Source organism: Xiphophorus hellerii, chromosome 23 (genome assembly GCF_003331165.1).
Source record: "Xiphophorus hellerii strain 12219 chromosome 23, Xiphophorus_hellerii-4.1, whole genome shotgun sequence".
Classification (NCBI taxonomy): domain Eukaryota; kingdom Metazoa; phylum Chordata; class Actinopteri; order Cyprinodontiformes; family Poeciliidae; genus Xiphophorus; species Xiphophorus hellerii.
This window is the reverse complement of record NC_045694.1, coordinates 7,243,562-7,259,394: the sequence shown is the minus strand read 5'-3', so window position 1 is coordinate 7,259,394 and position 15,833 is coordinate 7,243,562. Positions and strand designations below refer to the sequence as shown.

Below are 15,833 nucleotides of genomic sequence, written 5' to 3'. Positions count from 1 at the left end.
ATTTTGTGTCATCTTAAAGATGGAAAGAGTCAATTATGTTTTCACCCATGGAAAAGTGTAATGTGTTTATTATGAGTAGGATTAACCAAGCTGAAGGAAAATAAAGAAAAAGGATAAATAAATATTCATTGATACAGAACCGAATCAGCAAATATGAACTTATGAAACTACTGAAACCTTCAAGAATTTTATGTTGTGTAAGATATTTAAGAAAATAATAATGAATCTGCGTTCATGAATTTCTTTATTTGGTCATTGTCTGTAAAATACGTTTACCTTTTGTTTTGTTGAACACCAGACATCTCATCTCTTTCCCACAGTTTCTTTTCACTTAGTTCCACTACTGCTGTGGATTTTATAGTCAATGTTTAAAGTCAGCACAGAGTCTGAAGCGATGGAGGAAATTTACGTCAATATGGAACCTGTTGGACAAACTGCATCTAATCACACAGGTAAGAACAAAGTTACAGAGAAATTTAGTATGTATTGAATTCAATTTTGCTAAGGTTGAGGTTTTTGTTAAGGTTGGAGCAGCTCCAAAGAGAGGCTCTGCCTCCGTGCGGCTGTCTGTTTGGGAATCCTGAATGTTTTACTTTTGGCTGAACTCATCGCCCTCAGTGTTCACAGTGAGTCTTGTTCTAGTCATCTTAAAGATGTAAAAAGAGTAGATTTTACGTTTCTGTTATATAAAAAATGTCATTGTTCCCCTTCTAAAATCAAACTGACCAAATAGCAAGGGTTTAAAAAAGAATAAAGCTTCGTGACTCAAAAGTTTTGCAGAGAGGTGAAACATTACACTAAGTTACATGAGTCTGATTCATTTTCAGCAATGGTTGCATTTGCAGCCATTTAGGTTAGCGTGTCTTTAATATCTTCTCTTTTTCAAACTATTTACCCAACGATTCATTGTTCAGTGTTACCTCAGTTTAAATTCTACAGGCATAACCAAAATCATGAAACTATTTTGTAAGTCTTAAGTGAAAATACGGTGTTGCCACTTCTTTTTGCAAACATGTTTGTTAATTTTATTTTTTTTTTCAGCTCATGACATGACAGCAGATTTTTCTGACATCAGCAACATTCTGACCGACCAGAACAGCAACAGCGAGTTTCCCTCCATGAACGCCAACTTCACTGAAACGGCTCCACGAGCTGAAGACACTTTAAGGTTGGTCAAAACTTTAAAAAATGTGGATCTCGTTAAAAATTGAATTCTACTCTGAATTGTAGAGTATAACTAATAACTTTCCTTTTTGGTCTAAATGAATATAATGTAAATGAACAACTTTTATTTTAATTTATTAAGTGCTCTATCATTTGCGTGTGCTGAAAAACAATGTAAAACAAACTAAACTTTGTTTGTTTTCTCCTTAAAGGGAAATTGTGTCCTACAGAACGAACAAACATCAGTTGTTCCTGTTCATCCAGGGGCTGCGGAAGAAGAGAAGAGCAGATCCACTAGTGATGGATGATTAGGATCTGTGTTCACTGTGATATTATTCACCAACAATAATGTAGCTTATGGTGTTACATAAAATCCTAAAGATGAAATGTACACTTCCAACTGTTGTGACCTGCATCTAATAACACAACTATTTTATCGCTTGTACTCTGTGTTTTTCTTTCTTGTTAAAACTCTGACGTGATAAACAAACGTTTTTCTTTTTGTTTGTTGTTTTTTTTTTTTGTATTTTTGCGGAGAATCGGTTGATGCGTTCTGATTGTGTATTAATGTGACTTTTACTACGAAACTTTATGGAGTTCCAGTTGTGTCCGGTAATAGTGGATTAAGTTCTATCTTGGTAAAATTATATTTCCAATTATTTACTATCATTTGTAATAAAGTGATGCCAACACCACGGATTCAACAGTGAGGAGTTTGTTCTAGTCATCTTAAAGATGGAAAGAGTCAATGTTGTGCTGATTCTGAGTAACTGAATGACTTTTTATTCATTTCAGAGTTCAATCAGCGAGGTTATTCGTTTTGTGATGGTCCTAGTCTAAGAAAGAAAGAAACAAAGAAAGAAAGCAGCAAATGTACATGTTGGTTCCCCTGAAAATATGGATAAATTCAGTCATTGTAGGGTTAAAGTAATTTGAAGAGGGAGAAGCGTATAAACAAGTCAAGTCAATGACGAGTCAATGACTTGATGCATTCTGCATTTTTAACTCGGTTAACTTAACTTTTTGTTTTTTTTACTGACTTTAATACATTTAAATCGCTACGTTGTTTGATAAGTAGAATGGAAATGACTTTTTTTGTAAATGGTCTTGTAAATTAGCGTTTTAAAAATCAACTGAATTGAATTAAGAAATTTGACCATCGGATTGGACTGAAGAGAAATGATGAGCAATGTTTTATGGGTTTGGGTTTAATAAAGCAAAGATTGGTATTTTTGTAACATCAAAAGTTCATTTTTGAGGCAAAACTAAGAAATTTTTTAAAAATTTCAAATTGCATTTTCCTACATACCGTTGCCTGTTGTCTGAGCAGGTAAAGGTTGTCAAAAACCATGATCTTAAATTTTATTTACAAAGATATAAGTCCTAATATTCTGTACAACATCATTCACAGGTTACAAATACTAAAAAGTCAAGCATTAGAATCACTAAAAACTCATGACAAAAAAAACTTGTGACAGCAATCTTGCTCCTGAATTTGGGTCAGGAAAATAAAGCTAGAGTAGCAAACTCTTTCACAATTTAGATTTACAGATTCACAGGAAAAGCTACGTTTTCAACAACTATATAGATTTAGAAAAACAAAAAAAAACAAATTTTAGGCATAACTATTGTATTTTACCTGCCTCAGGTGATTTGTTGGATCATTTTGTGTAGCATGATTTAGTAGTAGCATCATGTAGTACGATGGTGACAGTGCAACATCAGTGTTTACAATAAGTTTCGTATCTTTAATGGCAGGAAACATCATTTTTTTACATCAGTGGGATGTTAAAAGTCTTGTATGTAAACATCTTATGGGGAGGTTTTTATTGTTTCCTTATTTATTGTTTCCTTAAAACCGTTTAAAGAGTGTTGATTTCATCCAAAATTTTAAGAGATTATAAAGGACTTAAAGTTAAAAACAAAACTCAAATGAAAATGTACTACATGGCATGCATTTGAAGCTTTGACCCAACACAGGGCAGGCTGTACACTGTGATGGAGATATTTGTCTCTTTAAAGATCTGTTCCAGGATCTTTGACACCTTTGACCACTGCAGCTGGTCCAGGCCACAGCCAATTCTGAGGGAGGAGATACGAGACAAGCAAATTGATTAATTATCCCCAATAAAGAAGAAGATTTAAGGGTATTTATTATAGTCATTTATTCACAGTAGTTCCTACAAACCGGGGTATTGATATCTTATTGACACCATTTTCTAAGCAGTGAGATTTCATGTCTTCCAGACTCTGTCTTAGGCTGACATACGTGGGTTTCTGGCTGGCTTTTTTCTTTGTGATCTGAGACACATAATAGGAAAGATACAGTTACCAGATTAAATAATGAAACAACTTTTGGTCCAATGCAGTATAATTGTGGTATGTTTACCAGATAGTAGATGAAACGTTGATCATGTGTCAGGACAGCACACTGCCCCGGAAGCTTCTCTATTAGGACATACAAAAAAATACAAAACAGGATATGATTTAGCACTTGCTGTTGAAATCATACATTTGAATGAACTGGAAAAACATAAAACATTTTTTTCCAAAACAAAGACTTTAGTAACTAGTCTGACTCACTCTGCTCCTTTAACTCTGAGACTCGACCAAACTTCTTCTTGAACATCGCCGCTATGCCTGCTCCCATGCGACAGTCTTCACTGATGCAGTGGGCCAAGGATTCATCGCGTGGACAGGAGAACAAATCTCCGGTGACATACTTTAATGTCCACTTGGTTGATTGATAGAGTTTCTCAGTTTTGCCCATGTTCATACTTTCTTCAAGCGCAATTTGGAGAAAACTATAACCACAAAGTACCAAGTTGGTAACGGCGCTTACTACAGCCTTGCTTATCCCCTCACCATCTATCCCCACACTAGGCTGTGTCTCATTGTTCCTTAAAGCACCACCCATTTTAGCTGAATTTTTTTCCAAATTTGTCCGGGGGGTTGTTAGTCCCAGTAAACTATAATAAGCAGGATTTTCTGTTTGCCTCAAAAATGAACTTTTGATGTTACAAAAATACCAATCTTTGCTTTATTAAACCCAAACCCATAAAACATTGCTCATCATTTCTCTTCAGTCCAATCCGATGGTCAAATTTCTTAATTCAATTCAGTTGATTTTTAAAACGCTAATTTACAAGACCATTTACAAAAAAAGTCATTTCCATTCTACTTATCAAACAACGTAGCGATTTAAATGTATTAAAGTCAGTAAAAAAAACAAAAAGTTAAGTTAACCGAGTTAAAAATGCAGAATGCATCAAGTCATTGACTCGTCATTGACTTGACTTGTTTATACGCTTCTCCCTCTTCAAATTACTTTAACCCTACAATGACTGAATTTATCCATATTTTCAGGGGAACCAACATGTACATTTGCTGCTTTCTTTCTTTGTTTCTTTCTTTCTTAGACTAGGACCATCACAAAACGAATAACCTCGCTGATTGAACTCTGAAATGAATAAAAAGTCATTCAGTTACTCAGAATCAGCACAACATTGACTCTTTCCATCTTTAAGATGACTAGAACAAACTCCTCACTGTTGAATCCGTGGTGTTGGCATCACTTTATTACAAATGATAGTAAATAATTGGAAATATAATTTTACCAAGATAGAACTTAATCCACTATTACCGGACACAACTGGAACTCCATAAAGTTTCGTAGTAAAAGTCACATTAATACACAATCAGAACGCATCAACCGATTCTCCGCAAAAATACAAAAAAAAAAAACAACAAACAAAAAGAAAAACGTTTGTTTATCACGTCAGAGTTTTAACAAGAAAGAAAAACACAGAGTACAAGCGATAAAATAGTTGTGTTATTAGATGCAGGTCACAACAGTTGGAAGTGTACATTTCATCTTTAGGATTTTATGTAACACCATAAGCTACATTATTGTTGGTGAATAATATCACAGTGAACACAGATCCTAATCATCCATCACTAGTGGATCTGCTCTTCTCTTCTTCCGCAGCCCCTGGATGAACAGGAACAACTGATGTTTGTTCGTTCTGTAGGACACAATTTCCCTTTAAGGAGAAAACAAACAAAGTTTAGTTTGTTTTACATTGTTTTTCAGCACACGCAAATGATAGAGCACTTAATAAATTAAAATAAAAGTTGTTCATTTACATTATATTCATTTAGACCAAAAAGGAAAGTTATTAGTTATACTCTACAATTCAGAGTAGAATTCAATTTTTAACGAGATCCACATTTTTTAAAGTTTTGACCAACCTTAAAGTGTCTTCAGCTCGTGGAGCCGTTTCAGTGAAGTTGGCGTTCATGGAGGGAAACTCGCTGTTGCTGTTCTGGTCGGTCAGAATGTTGCTGATGTCAGAAAAATCTGCTGTCATGTCATGAGCTGAAAAAAAAAATAAAATTAACAAACATGTTTGCAAAAAGAAGTGGCAACACCGTATTTTCACTTAAGACTTACAAAATAGTTTCATGATTTTGGTTATGCCTGTAGAATTTAAACTGAGGTAACACTGAACAATGAATCGTTGGGTAAATAGTTTGAAAAAGAGAAGATATTAAAGACACGCTAACCTAAATGGCTGCAAATGCAACCATTGCTGAAAATGAATCAGACTCATGTAACTTAGTGTAATGTTTCACCTCTCTGCAAAACTTTTGAGTCACGAAGCTTTATTCTTTTTTAAACCCTTGCTATTTGGTCAGTTTGATTTTAGAAGGGGAACAATGACATTTTTTATATAACAGAAACGTAAAATCTACTCTTTTTACATCTTTAAGATGACTAGAACAAGACTCACTGTGAACACTGAGGGCGATGAGTTCAGCCAAAAGTAAAACATTCAGGATTCCCAAACAGACAGCCGCACGGAGGCAGAGCCTCTCTTTGGAGCTGCTCCAACCTTAACAAAAACCTCAACCTTAGCAAAATTGAATTCAATACATACTAAATTTCTCTGTAACTTTGTTCTTACCTGTGTGATTAGATGCAGTTTGTCCAACAGGTTCCATATTGACGTAAATTTCCTCCATCGCTTCAGACTCTGTGCTGACTTTAAACATTGACTATAAAATCCACAGCAGTAGTGGAACTAAGTGAAAAGAAACTGTGGGAAAGAGATGAGATGTCTGGTGTTCAACAAAACAAAAGGTAAACGTATTTTACAGACAATGACCAAATAAAGAAATTCATGAACGCAGATTCATTATTATTTTCTTAAATATCTTACACAACATAAAATTCTTGAAGGTTTCAGTAGTTTCATAAGTTCATATTTGCTGATTCGGTTCTGTATCAATGAATATTTATTTATCCTTTTTCTTTATTTTCCTTCAGCTTGGTTAATCCTACTCATAATAAACACATTACACTTTTCCATGGGTGAAAACATAATTGACTCTTTCCATCTTTAAGATGACACAAAATTAAAAATAGTTTTAAATCACGGATAGAAGGATGAAAAAATACATCCGATGTTGTGATGTTCTTGCTTCATCTTGCTCCTGCGGATGGCTGTGTCCAAAAATATTTCCTAAAGATTAAGAAATTGCACAGGTCTCATGCTGTCCTGATAACTAGTCACAGCCTTGCTCTCGGTAAAAACAACTATCATCTTTGTATTTTGCTTTCTAAATCCTCTTTTAACCCTGTTTCTTGTCCAGTAGCAGAAACACTTACATTAAGAAACCACAGGTGTTGAACTGAAATCCTCCTTTAGTCCAGAAAATGTAAAATACCTGAATTGCATTATTACAAAACTTCTACAACCGTTGGATCGAATAATTATGGAATTGTACGTATTTATTCATATTTTAAAGATATGTACTTTTAGGACTGGCATCTAATAAAAACAAGCTGCATGAGCTGGCTAGTACTCTCTAAAACTCAGTCACCATATCTTCTAAAACAGCCATGAGGCAGATCAACAGTTTGACAAACAGTTTGCTTTGTGAAGCACCGCCTCGCTGGGAGGGAATCAAAAGGCTAACATGCCAATCAGGTGTAAGTTGGGCGGGTTAAAGTAAGAGAAACCCGATACTGCATTCAGAGCACGATGAAGACCAGCAAGCAAAATATCAGAGTTCAGGAGATACAAGATAGAAAATTTGACTGAATCAAGACATTGCCCAGAAGTTCAGACTGGGAAGCTAACTGGCACATTGCTAACTAAGTATGTGGAGCAGGAAAATAGGTCGTATTTACTTTAATTTATGCAACCAATTGCCTCAAAAAGATTCAAATACTGCAACTTATAAAAAACAAGTGTAGTTACACCGTGTGATTTTGGCAAACAATATTCTTAAACTCATCCAAAATATTATTCTCCGTAAAACTTCTTTTATTTTCTGCTTACAGCAGCAGCAGCAATATATTTGCTACATAGATTAAAGATTCACGGTCTCATTATTTGACATGGTTGTTCTGTTCAAAACCTTTTGGTTTGCTTGAGCAGAAAGTGTCTGGGCATGTTAAAATGTTCAACTTTTACCACCCTAAATCCTCACTACTTTCAAATAGTTCACTTTTTATTTTACTTGTTGCATGGACTCAACTTAAATAGATTAAGTTATAAAGCTTTTTTTTTTATATATATATATCCAAATGTTCCTGCCACTTGTTTAAGATGAGTACAAACAACAAGTCGATGATAATTAAGTGATGTTCGCTTGAACTTTTTTTTAAGTCTAATGTTTTATTTTACAGTGAGGAAGGCCGGAGTCTAGCTTTAGCAGATGGCTGAAGGCGTCTGATCCGCTTCAAACTCAGTACCTGTTTGCTCCAAGGCAGAACTTTGGTAAGGTTAAATTTAGTGGCTAAAGAAAGTCAGACGGTTCGTTCTCCAATGTGAGAAATCCCTTGAGGTTGTCAAGTTTCTTGTTTGATCAGATCTTGTTAGTCAGTATGATTACTAATTAACGGTTGATTCTTTTGTGTCTAGATGCAATGTAATCATTCAATTCACAATTGAAGTTTTATTATGGGGATGCAGCAGATAAAATATTTCATAGTATATTTCACTGATTCCTTTCATACAGTCTAAACTCCCTGAAAAAAAAGACCTTTCAGAGAAATATAATTTTGATTGCTTTGAGTTTAATGATATTTTACTTAATCTGACTGATATGATCTTCTTTAGCGCATACTGATGCTTTGCATTGATCATTTATAAGCTTATCAATCACAAGAGGTGTTGAACTGTCTGTTAGTGAACATTAGTGAACATCATCATTAGGACCAAGAAACAAAAGCTGCAGATCATTTTTAAGGTAACAAAACAATTCACCATGTTGTGAGCAACTCTTGGAGCATGGTTGTGTAGTGAGTATGTTTAATTTTTATTTTTAGGTAAAGTGTACCAATAGCAAATTTAGTCAATGTTATTATAAGTTGGGCTAGCTGTCAGAAGATGTAAGTAAGTCTCGGTGAGAGGGAGTATTTAAGAAAAAAAACGCAAATTCACTGATTTAATTGTTGGTTGATAGCCGGCATATATTTGAATTTGTGCAACAAACACCAAAAGAAAAAAATACTATATAAAAAAAAACGGAATGGCTATTCAGTTTGATAAATAAATCAATATATTATATTGAATAAATCAATATAAATCCAAGGGCACACATTAAAACATCAAATCTAAATAAATAATATGAATTATATTAACTATTTTAATACAGACTGATGGTTCACATTGATCATTTCAAAGTTTTAATAATGAAAAATTAAAAAAATTAGAGGTGTACTATATTTTGCTAGTGAACACACTAAAGTGTGTAAGATAATGGGTGGAGGGAAAGCTGAAAGATACATATGAGTAACCTCACCGTGGCCTGTTTAGCCCCTGTCAGATATTGTTCAGAAGTACGAGTACAAATGAGGAACATTTACTAACATGTTTCACACTAGCAAGTGTTACAGAAAAAAAATCTATGAGTTTCAAATGTATTTAAACCAGGATTTACTATTTTGGAGAAAACATGAAGCAGTGGGAAGATCAGCGTTGATTCAACAGCAAGAAAAAAACTGAACAAAATTATTCACAGTGATACCGGGCCAAATTCTGGAAAAGTCTGGACAAATTCTTTAACTGCGGAAAGATAAAAGTTAAATTTGAGTAGGCCTGTTTACTGTCTGTCACATATTCTTAAGAAGTACGTGTACAGATGAGGAACATTTACTGAAACGTATCACACTAGCAAGTGTTACAGAAAACAAAATCTATAAGAGTTTAAAATTTAAGTGATGAAGGAAATCACAAACTCATAGTCAGCACTGACTAGTCGTGCTACCATAAAATAAAGCAGTAAAACAGTTAAAACTCTAGGCTTTCTCTAGAGGTATGTGTTCAGTCTTACGGGTGCACCCACACACACACACACACACACACACACACACACACGCCTCTGTCCACCCTTATGCCCTCTCCCGTTCCTGATACACAGCATTCAGGAAGATTGTCTAATACCTGATAATTGATGAGAATCACCCTGAAAGACACGGACAGCTGGCTCCCGCCTTTTCCCGCGCAGATCCCGAGCTGATAATCGATGACGGTTTGAAAATCTGTTTTCTGGAGACATAGAGTTTCCTTACAGGCCCTCTGTGATGACCCTCAGGTCAAGAGAATCGCCTACCTAGGGTTTTTTTTTTTAGCCCGCCACACACAGATGACAGGTGAGGCCTGTCCGGTATTATGTCACAAACTCATAGTCAGCACGAGAGAGCCGGACACACACACACACACAAACACCAAATGGCTTAGTGAGAAAAACCGGAGGTAACTACAACATTCTATTTAAATATACTATATTGTATATTATTCTCAATTATCTAACACTTATTGTTTTTCATACTTTCATTGTATTATTCTTAAAACTCATAATGTTTTTTCATACTTTAATTGTACTATTTTTAAAACACATAGTGGGAATAACAGTTGGCGTAACAGGTGTGTGTGGGAAAGGGTGGGGGCGGGGGGGGTGGGGGGGGGGGGGGGTGGATATTAATAGCAATTAATGATTAGGGTCATAAATCACTCATCAATCAAACCCCGATTAAATTTTGACAGAAGGGTGCCTATAGAGTCTCTCTATCAGCCACGAATTGGTAAATGTCCTTACGAGTTTGAAAACATTTCGTTTTGCAGGATTTTAAAGTCTTGTCTTGTTCTAGATCTACTGGCTTCCACCACAAAACAGAGAATATGTGAAGAAGACTTCAAACTTCACCCAGGTGTACAACATTACAGAGACATCAGAGATGGATAAACAAAATGGGACTCACCTTAATGTTAGACACAGTCAACTTAACACACATGAAATCAGGTAAGACCTAAGAACTAGATCAAAACCGACAAAAAAAAAAACACTTAGATTGTCTGCAGATACTGTTTTTATTGGGGTTGGAATGCACAGTAGTGCAATGAGTAGAAACATGTCTGGACAAGGTGCTAGTGCCTTACCTGTGAAACTTGGCTCAAGGGGATACAGTCGAATAGTGTCCTGAACCTTCTGGGGTGTTGTTAAACGGATGAGCAGTCATAAAACATTTACTTAGGAATGAAAAACAGTGTTGCAACATGTTTAAAGGAGTTCATGAATTGAAACAGTTCACGGACTTTTTGGAAGTGTTTTGATGCAGCAAAAACATTAACCGCTGCATTCCTTCGTGACACTGGTTTTTCGCATTTATATAACAAAATTTATTATTGATCGTGTTTACATTTGCATGCCTGGTGAGAAGTCATGCCTGAAAATAAACTGATACTGAGAAAACGTTTACATTTAGTTTAACTTATTGTGCTTGTGCACTCTGTTGATAAATACCCTGGGGCAAATACTCATTTGGCCAATTTTAAGTATTGCCACTGATGAGACGACTATTTCTAAAAGAACTTCACTCTTCTTAAAGCCATGACTTGCTTGGCTTAGATGTTTTGTGATTTTGCAGCGTGTGGTTCATGGCTGAGGAAATCCACCTGCTGACTTTAAGAGCTAGCTGAGAAGAGACAGAACTGAAATAAGAATTTCTGGTCTCTTTAACGCGATCTTAGAATTTGCTAAAGTTCATCTTCCAGGGTATACAAACAGTTTCTTTTATTCTAAAGCATCACAAGGAATATTAAGTCTCAATTTCTACATATCCATTTCATCTTCATTTTGCCTTCATTTGGATCTAACGTAAACCAAACCTGACAGAGATGCTGGCTACTGCCCTCTTCTGGCCAAGGAAGGTTAGTTCAGTATTTCAGTACATCCTTAACTTTTGTCAGATGTTTAAAAAAAAAGGTTTGTAAAAGACTGATACAAAAACGAAACAATATTAATCAATCTTTTGGTAAGAAGTTTAGATTTAAATACATGCAAAGTTTGCAAGGAACTTTTTTATGGAATAGATGATGAAAGTCGCCTTGCTTGGACGGCAGTGTGAGTCTATCCAATACTGCAAATCCACTCTGGATTAGGTGTGGTAAGACTACTGTTGTCAGGGCAAACCATAGTTTAAAGAGTCCAGAAATAAAATACTATGAACCAAAATTCATTGAGTGTGATATAGTCCACATTAAACTGATGATGGAAACGATGACTGGTGATTGACTGTAACATTTGGTTGTTAAAAGCCACACACCCACTATCTGGCATCAACGTTGTTTATGATGACAAAATTGCTAACGCAATAGCTATGACTTCAAAGCTGCAAAACTTTCCATCATACTGTACGTAGAGTTTATAAGCCCTTCTAATGAGATTCCAGGCAAATGTATTATTGCTGTCGGCGTAGAGTAAAGCAGCTACTCTTTCCTCACTTATGAGTCAGACAACTATGGCAATTGATAGTTGCGAAAACACAGCCATGTTGTGGAAGCTTAAGTTTCATCAATCAAGACTGTTATTAAGGTAATGCTGTATTTATACTACAGGTGACGCAGTGCAAGAGGCATTTTTGTAAAGCAGCAGACTGCAGGCTAAACCTGAGAGAGGTCAACTAATTGTATCAACTTATACTTTCAGAGTTGATCTATAAACAACAAAACAACAACACAATGTAATATTTTGATTAATAAGCTAATTTTGTAGGTTCTTATTCTAAAGTTTCCTTAAGTTTGAGTGTTAAAACCTAAAAAAAGGTAATTTTCACAAAAGGCTGTAATAAAATACATGACCATGCCTATTTTGGGTTAGTTCCTGGTGGTTTTCTTTGCATTTTTCTAACGTATTTACAGAAATATTTAAAACACTAAAAGACCAAGTGATATATAGACATGCCAATTTGAAGCATTTTAAAGACAATCGGAAATGTACAATGCTGTAAAACAGGATTTTGCTCGCTTTCAACAAGATCCCTTGTTGAAAGGTTTCACATCATCAAACAATTTCAAATGTCAGATTAAGATAAAGTATTTAACTCCGCTTTTAAATTCCATTTGCAATAAGCGATACAATATTATCAAAATTCAACACCTGAGGGCTGATTTGGGTTATTGTTGAAGATAAGCTTGGGTGCTGCTGGTATTCAAGCTGATGCTACTGTGACACGAACCATCCACCTACACTGTGCTGCAGACCAAACACTCCTCCCCATAGCAACAGCAGGATAATAAGCACTGTCACGGTGCAAAAACTGCTCACACAGTGTTAAGCAGATGGTTTTAATATTCCAGCTGGTTCATTCATTTACACACAGTTACAAACATACATTTACTTAAATACACACACAGTATGGGCATTTATGGTTCTTGCTTTGAATTTATTCCTAGTTTATGGTATAACCCATCTGCTGCCTTTATGTGTTTACAATATCACAGCCCTGAATGTTCTTTTGTACCTCATGCTGAGTTTATATCCGACAGGAACCTTCGAAATAAAGGCATTAAAGTGAACCTGTATGTGGTCAATGAGCGCTGGATGTTCTCTCTGCTGTGGTGTGCAGGAGCCAGTTCAGTCACTACTAACAACTGTCAGGTGTTCAGCAAAATGGAGCAGCCTGACTGGACCATGGTGAGTGATGTGCACACATGCAGTAACAGTGGCTGCTTGTTTGTTCCCCCCGCTGGTTTAATTATCAACTGATCATCCAAGACTTTCACGGTTCTGTTTTGTACTACCTCTTTCTGACCTCTGTGACCCTGGTTTGTATGTTTCAGGCACCTTCTGTTTATATAACATTATGGATTTCAGTAGATGCTGCATCCATTTTGATAATGATTGCTGTCTTTGTCTATCACAGGTAAGCTAACTACAGTTTTTTTTTTTATTGAAAAATGTTGATTTTGCACTAATCTTTGTGTGTGTGTGTGTGTGTGGTAGGAAAAACACAAGTTCCCGTCAGAGAGGAGGTAAAGTGAGTTAAAAAAAATATCTACACATTATCCTATGTATGCAACCACTACTTCATTTAAATATCAACTAATCTACTGCCTGTTTTTTTTATTTTAATAAATTAATGTCAACTGAGTAAGCTGCAGTTATAAAAAAAATATATGTTATTACATATTTGTTGTGACAGTTTAAGACACATAATCTGAGAAAAACTTGAGCTCTTCTGCCTTCTACCAGTTCTCCCAGTACTAACTGAAGAAATACACCACTAAGTCTGAAACAACCAATCAGATCCAGGAGGAGGGTCTTAGCGCTGTCAATCACTCTCATGTTCGTCTCCCCCATTTGAACGCTGCCCCCTCACCACAACATAGCCTGATACAAATGCTAAGGCTAGTTAGCATGGACACTGATGATTGTAGATAATTGATTTTACTGTAACTGTAAGTTACAGTACACTTAGCAGCGCGTACATGAGGTTGATTGACACGCTAAGACCTTCCTCCTGTCTCTGATTGGTTGTTTTTGACCGGGAGCAGTGCCATGTTTGCAGACCACAGTAGTAGCACTGGAAGGAGGTGGAGGAGCTTGACTTTTTTCATAGATTATCTGTCTTATAACATTCTGTCACAAAATGGAGACAGTTTTAATAAATATGGAAGAAACACATTTTTGTTAAAGTTACATACTGCAACTTTAAGCCCAGGTAATATTACCACCTTTAGCGTACTTAAGCATTTTAATTTTTCTTGCGGCTGAAACTTTTAAATAATTTTCCTTGTCAATAACAGGTATTGATATATCTTTTTTAAATTTTATCTGTGCCAGGAAGAATCTCTGAGCAGCTCGAAATCGCTCCTTTAGTTTGAACTTTGACAGAATTCAGAAGACATAAAGCCTTCTTGGATCCGTTTCTGGGTCACCGCAGCAGCTAAAAGCTTCATCAGGGCTAAAGAAAGAACTAAAGTATCATCACTACACATTTTTTTACTAAGCTGTGAAACAAGTAATAATTTTTACTGAAATTTTGTCTTCCATATCATTAATATGCCACTGGATGGAATTTGGTTGCAAGGGTTTTTACATTTAAAGTGAATTTTTTTACTAAATAAAATACAGTGCCTTTGACCTTCTGATTGTATTAATATCGAAACTGCTTTCTCTTTGCACTATATTTTTGTACAATTTAAGGAAAACTACAAATAAGTCTGAAACGTTTCATAACCTGGTGGATTTAGAGTTTAAAGTTGTCATCCTGATTCCTCTCTCAGATTTTCTATCAAAGACTTTGGTTGGGTTACTCTAAAACATTATTATTAATGCCAGTGAAAAAAACAACAACATTTTGGTAAAATTAAAAGACAACTTTAAACATAAATCTGCCATGGGTATGAATCGTTTTGAGCTAAACTACAGCTCCACTACGCCATGAATATCTGTAACCTGAGCCAAATTAACTAAAATGTTTGTTGTTTTTTTTGTGTGTGTGCTGCTGTTTGAATTGTATTCTGTGTGTAATCCCAACACTTTATTCTCAGGGAATAAACAACAACCCAAATTTGATCCATTTTAAGATCAAACTGCAGAACTGTCAAAATTTCTCCAATATGGGGTTCATTATTTTTGGATCTAACGTTTACCAGATTTTTGTGACATAGAAAACTGACGATAAAACATTTAAAATATTTTCCGTTTTTCAATGTGGCATGTCTTGTGTAAAATCCAGTCAAATAAAACTGGATTCATTTATTTTGAATCTGATTGATAAGAAATAAAGTTAAGACATTGTAATAGACTGTGTTTGTTTTCAACCTTTAAATATAACCAGTTTGCAGAAATGTGACTTTTTCTGAAATTTTACAGTGAATTCAGAAAGAATAATCTAGAAAATTATCTGTTTAATAACAAGATCAACATGTTTTTTTTTCTAATGTCTTTTTCACATTTTTTTAGCATCATATATTAAAGGGAAAATAATAACATTTATATAATTTTCATTTAAAGATGTGTTTTACATTGAATTAATACTGTACAAAATTACAATACATTTGGTGGAATAGCTTTTTTAAAATTCTGTTTATATTTTTTAAATGTGGAATTATTCTTCTAAGATATATTGGATAACAAGCCTCTTACAGATTTAAAATAAAATGGAAAATTAAATCATTTAAAGGCTTGTATACAGAGTATGGTGTTTTTCATGCACAGTATTATTTTCTCGTGTTGTAAATGTTGTCCTCACTTATTGAATATTGTTTTTGTTGATGCGGTTGTTTTACCTTTGTGTAAATATCACACTGAACTTGCTGCTGTGACACTGGGATTTCCCCACTGTGGGGCAATAAAAGATATTTCTGTTT

General features: G+C 35.1%; 2 protein-coding genes and 2 long non-coding RNA genes across 7 annotated transcripts in view; 2 read left to right on the top strand and 2 right to left on the bottom strand.

Annotated features, from left to right (window-relative positions):
- Nucleotides 1-15,833, top strand: part of gdpd2 (glycerophosphodiester phosphodiesterase domain containing 2) — a 31,326-nt gene extending 15,493 nt beyond the window's left edge. For 2 of the 4 annotated variants that reach the window (XM_032555083.1, XM_032555084.1), the window contains 6 exons: nt 10,247-10,261; nt 10,328-10,479; nt 13,005-13,152; nt 13,299-13,381; nt 13,462-13,490; nt 14,302-15,833. In XM_032555083.1, coding sequence (XP_032410974.1) covers nt 10,247-10,261; nt 10,328-10,479; nt 13,005-13,152; nt 13,299-13,381; nt 13,462-13,490; nt 14,302-14,342 — 468 coding nt within the window. In that variant the 3' untranslated portion in view covers nt 14,343-15,833. Of the gene's footprint in view, nt 1-10,246; nt 10,262-10,327; nt 10,480-13,004; nt 13,153-13,298; nt 13,382-13,461; nt 13,496-14,301 lie in introns of all 4 variants that reach the window. The other 2 variants (XM_032555081.1, XM_032555082.1) reach the window with 2 other exon arrangements.
- LOC116714474 (uncharacterized) lies at nt 577-1,863 on the top strand. The gene is made up of 3 exons (XR_004338057.1): nt 577-626; nt 1,042-1,168; nt 1,377-1,863. It is a non-coding gene; the product is annotated as an uncharacterized LOC116714474 (long non-coding RNA).
- On the bottom strand, nt 2,899-4,244 carry LOC116714473 (ADP-ribose glycohydrolase OARD1-like). Its single transcript, XM_032555086.1, has 4 exons — nt 3,748-4,244; nt 3,554-3,612; nt 3,353-3,465; nt 2,899-3,246 (listed from the first exon to the last, which is right to left on the bottom strand). Exons 1-4 carry the CDS (start codon nt 4,079-4,081, stop codon nt 3,108-3,110), a joined length of 645 nt encoding a protein of 214 aa, XP_032410977.1. The 5' UTR covers nt 4,082-4,244; the 3' UTR covers nt 2,899-3,107.
- Nucleotides 4,721-6,007, bottom strand: LOC116714475 (uncharacterized). The gene is made up of 3 exons (XR_004338058.1): nt 5,958-6,007; nt 5,416-5,542; nt 4,721-5,207 (listed from the first exon to the last, which is right to left on the bottom strand). It is a non-coding gene; the product is annotated as an uncharacterized LOC116714475 (long non-coding RNA).

Excerpts from the sequence above, each read along its gene's own strand:
- LOC116714473 (XM_032555086.1), bottom strand. The coding sequence starts at position 4,081 with ATGGGTGGTGCTTTAAGGAACAATGAGACACAGCCTAGTGTGGGGATA. Across the intron at positions 3,466-3,553 it reads AACGTTTCATCTACTATCTG|ATCACAAAGAAAAAAGCCAG; the intron begins GTAAACATACCA and ends TATGTGTCTCAG. Across the intron at positions 3,247-3,352 it reads AATAAGATATCAATACCCCG|AATTGGCTGTGGCCTGGACC; the intron begins GTTTGTAGGAAC and ends CTCCTCCCTCAG.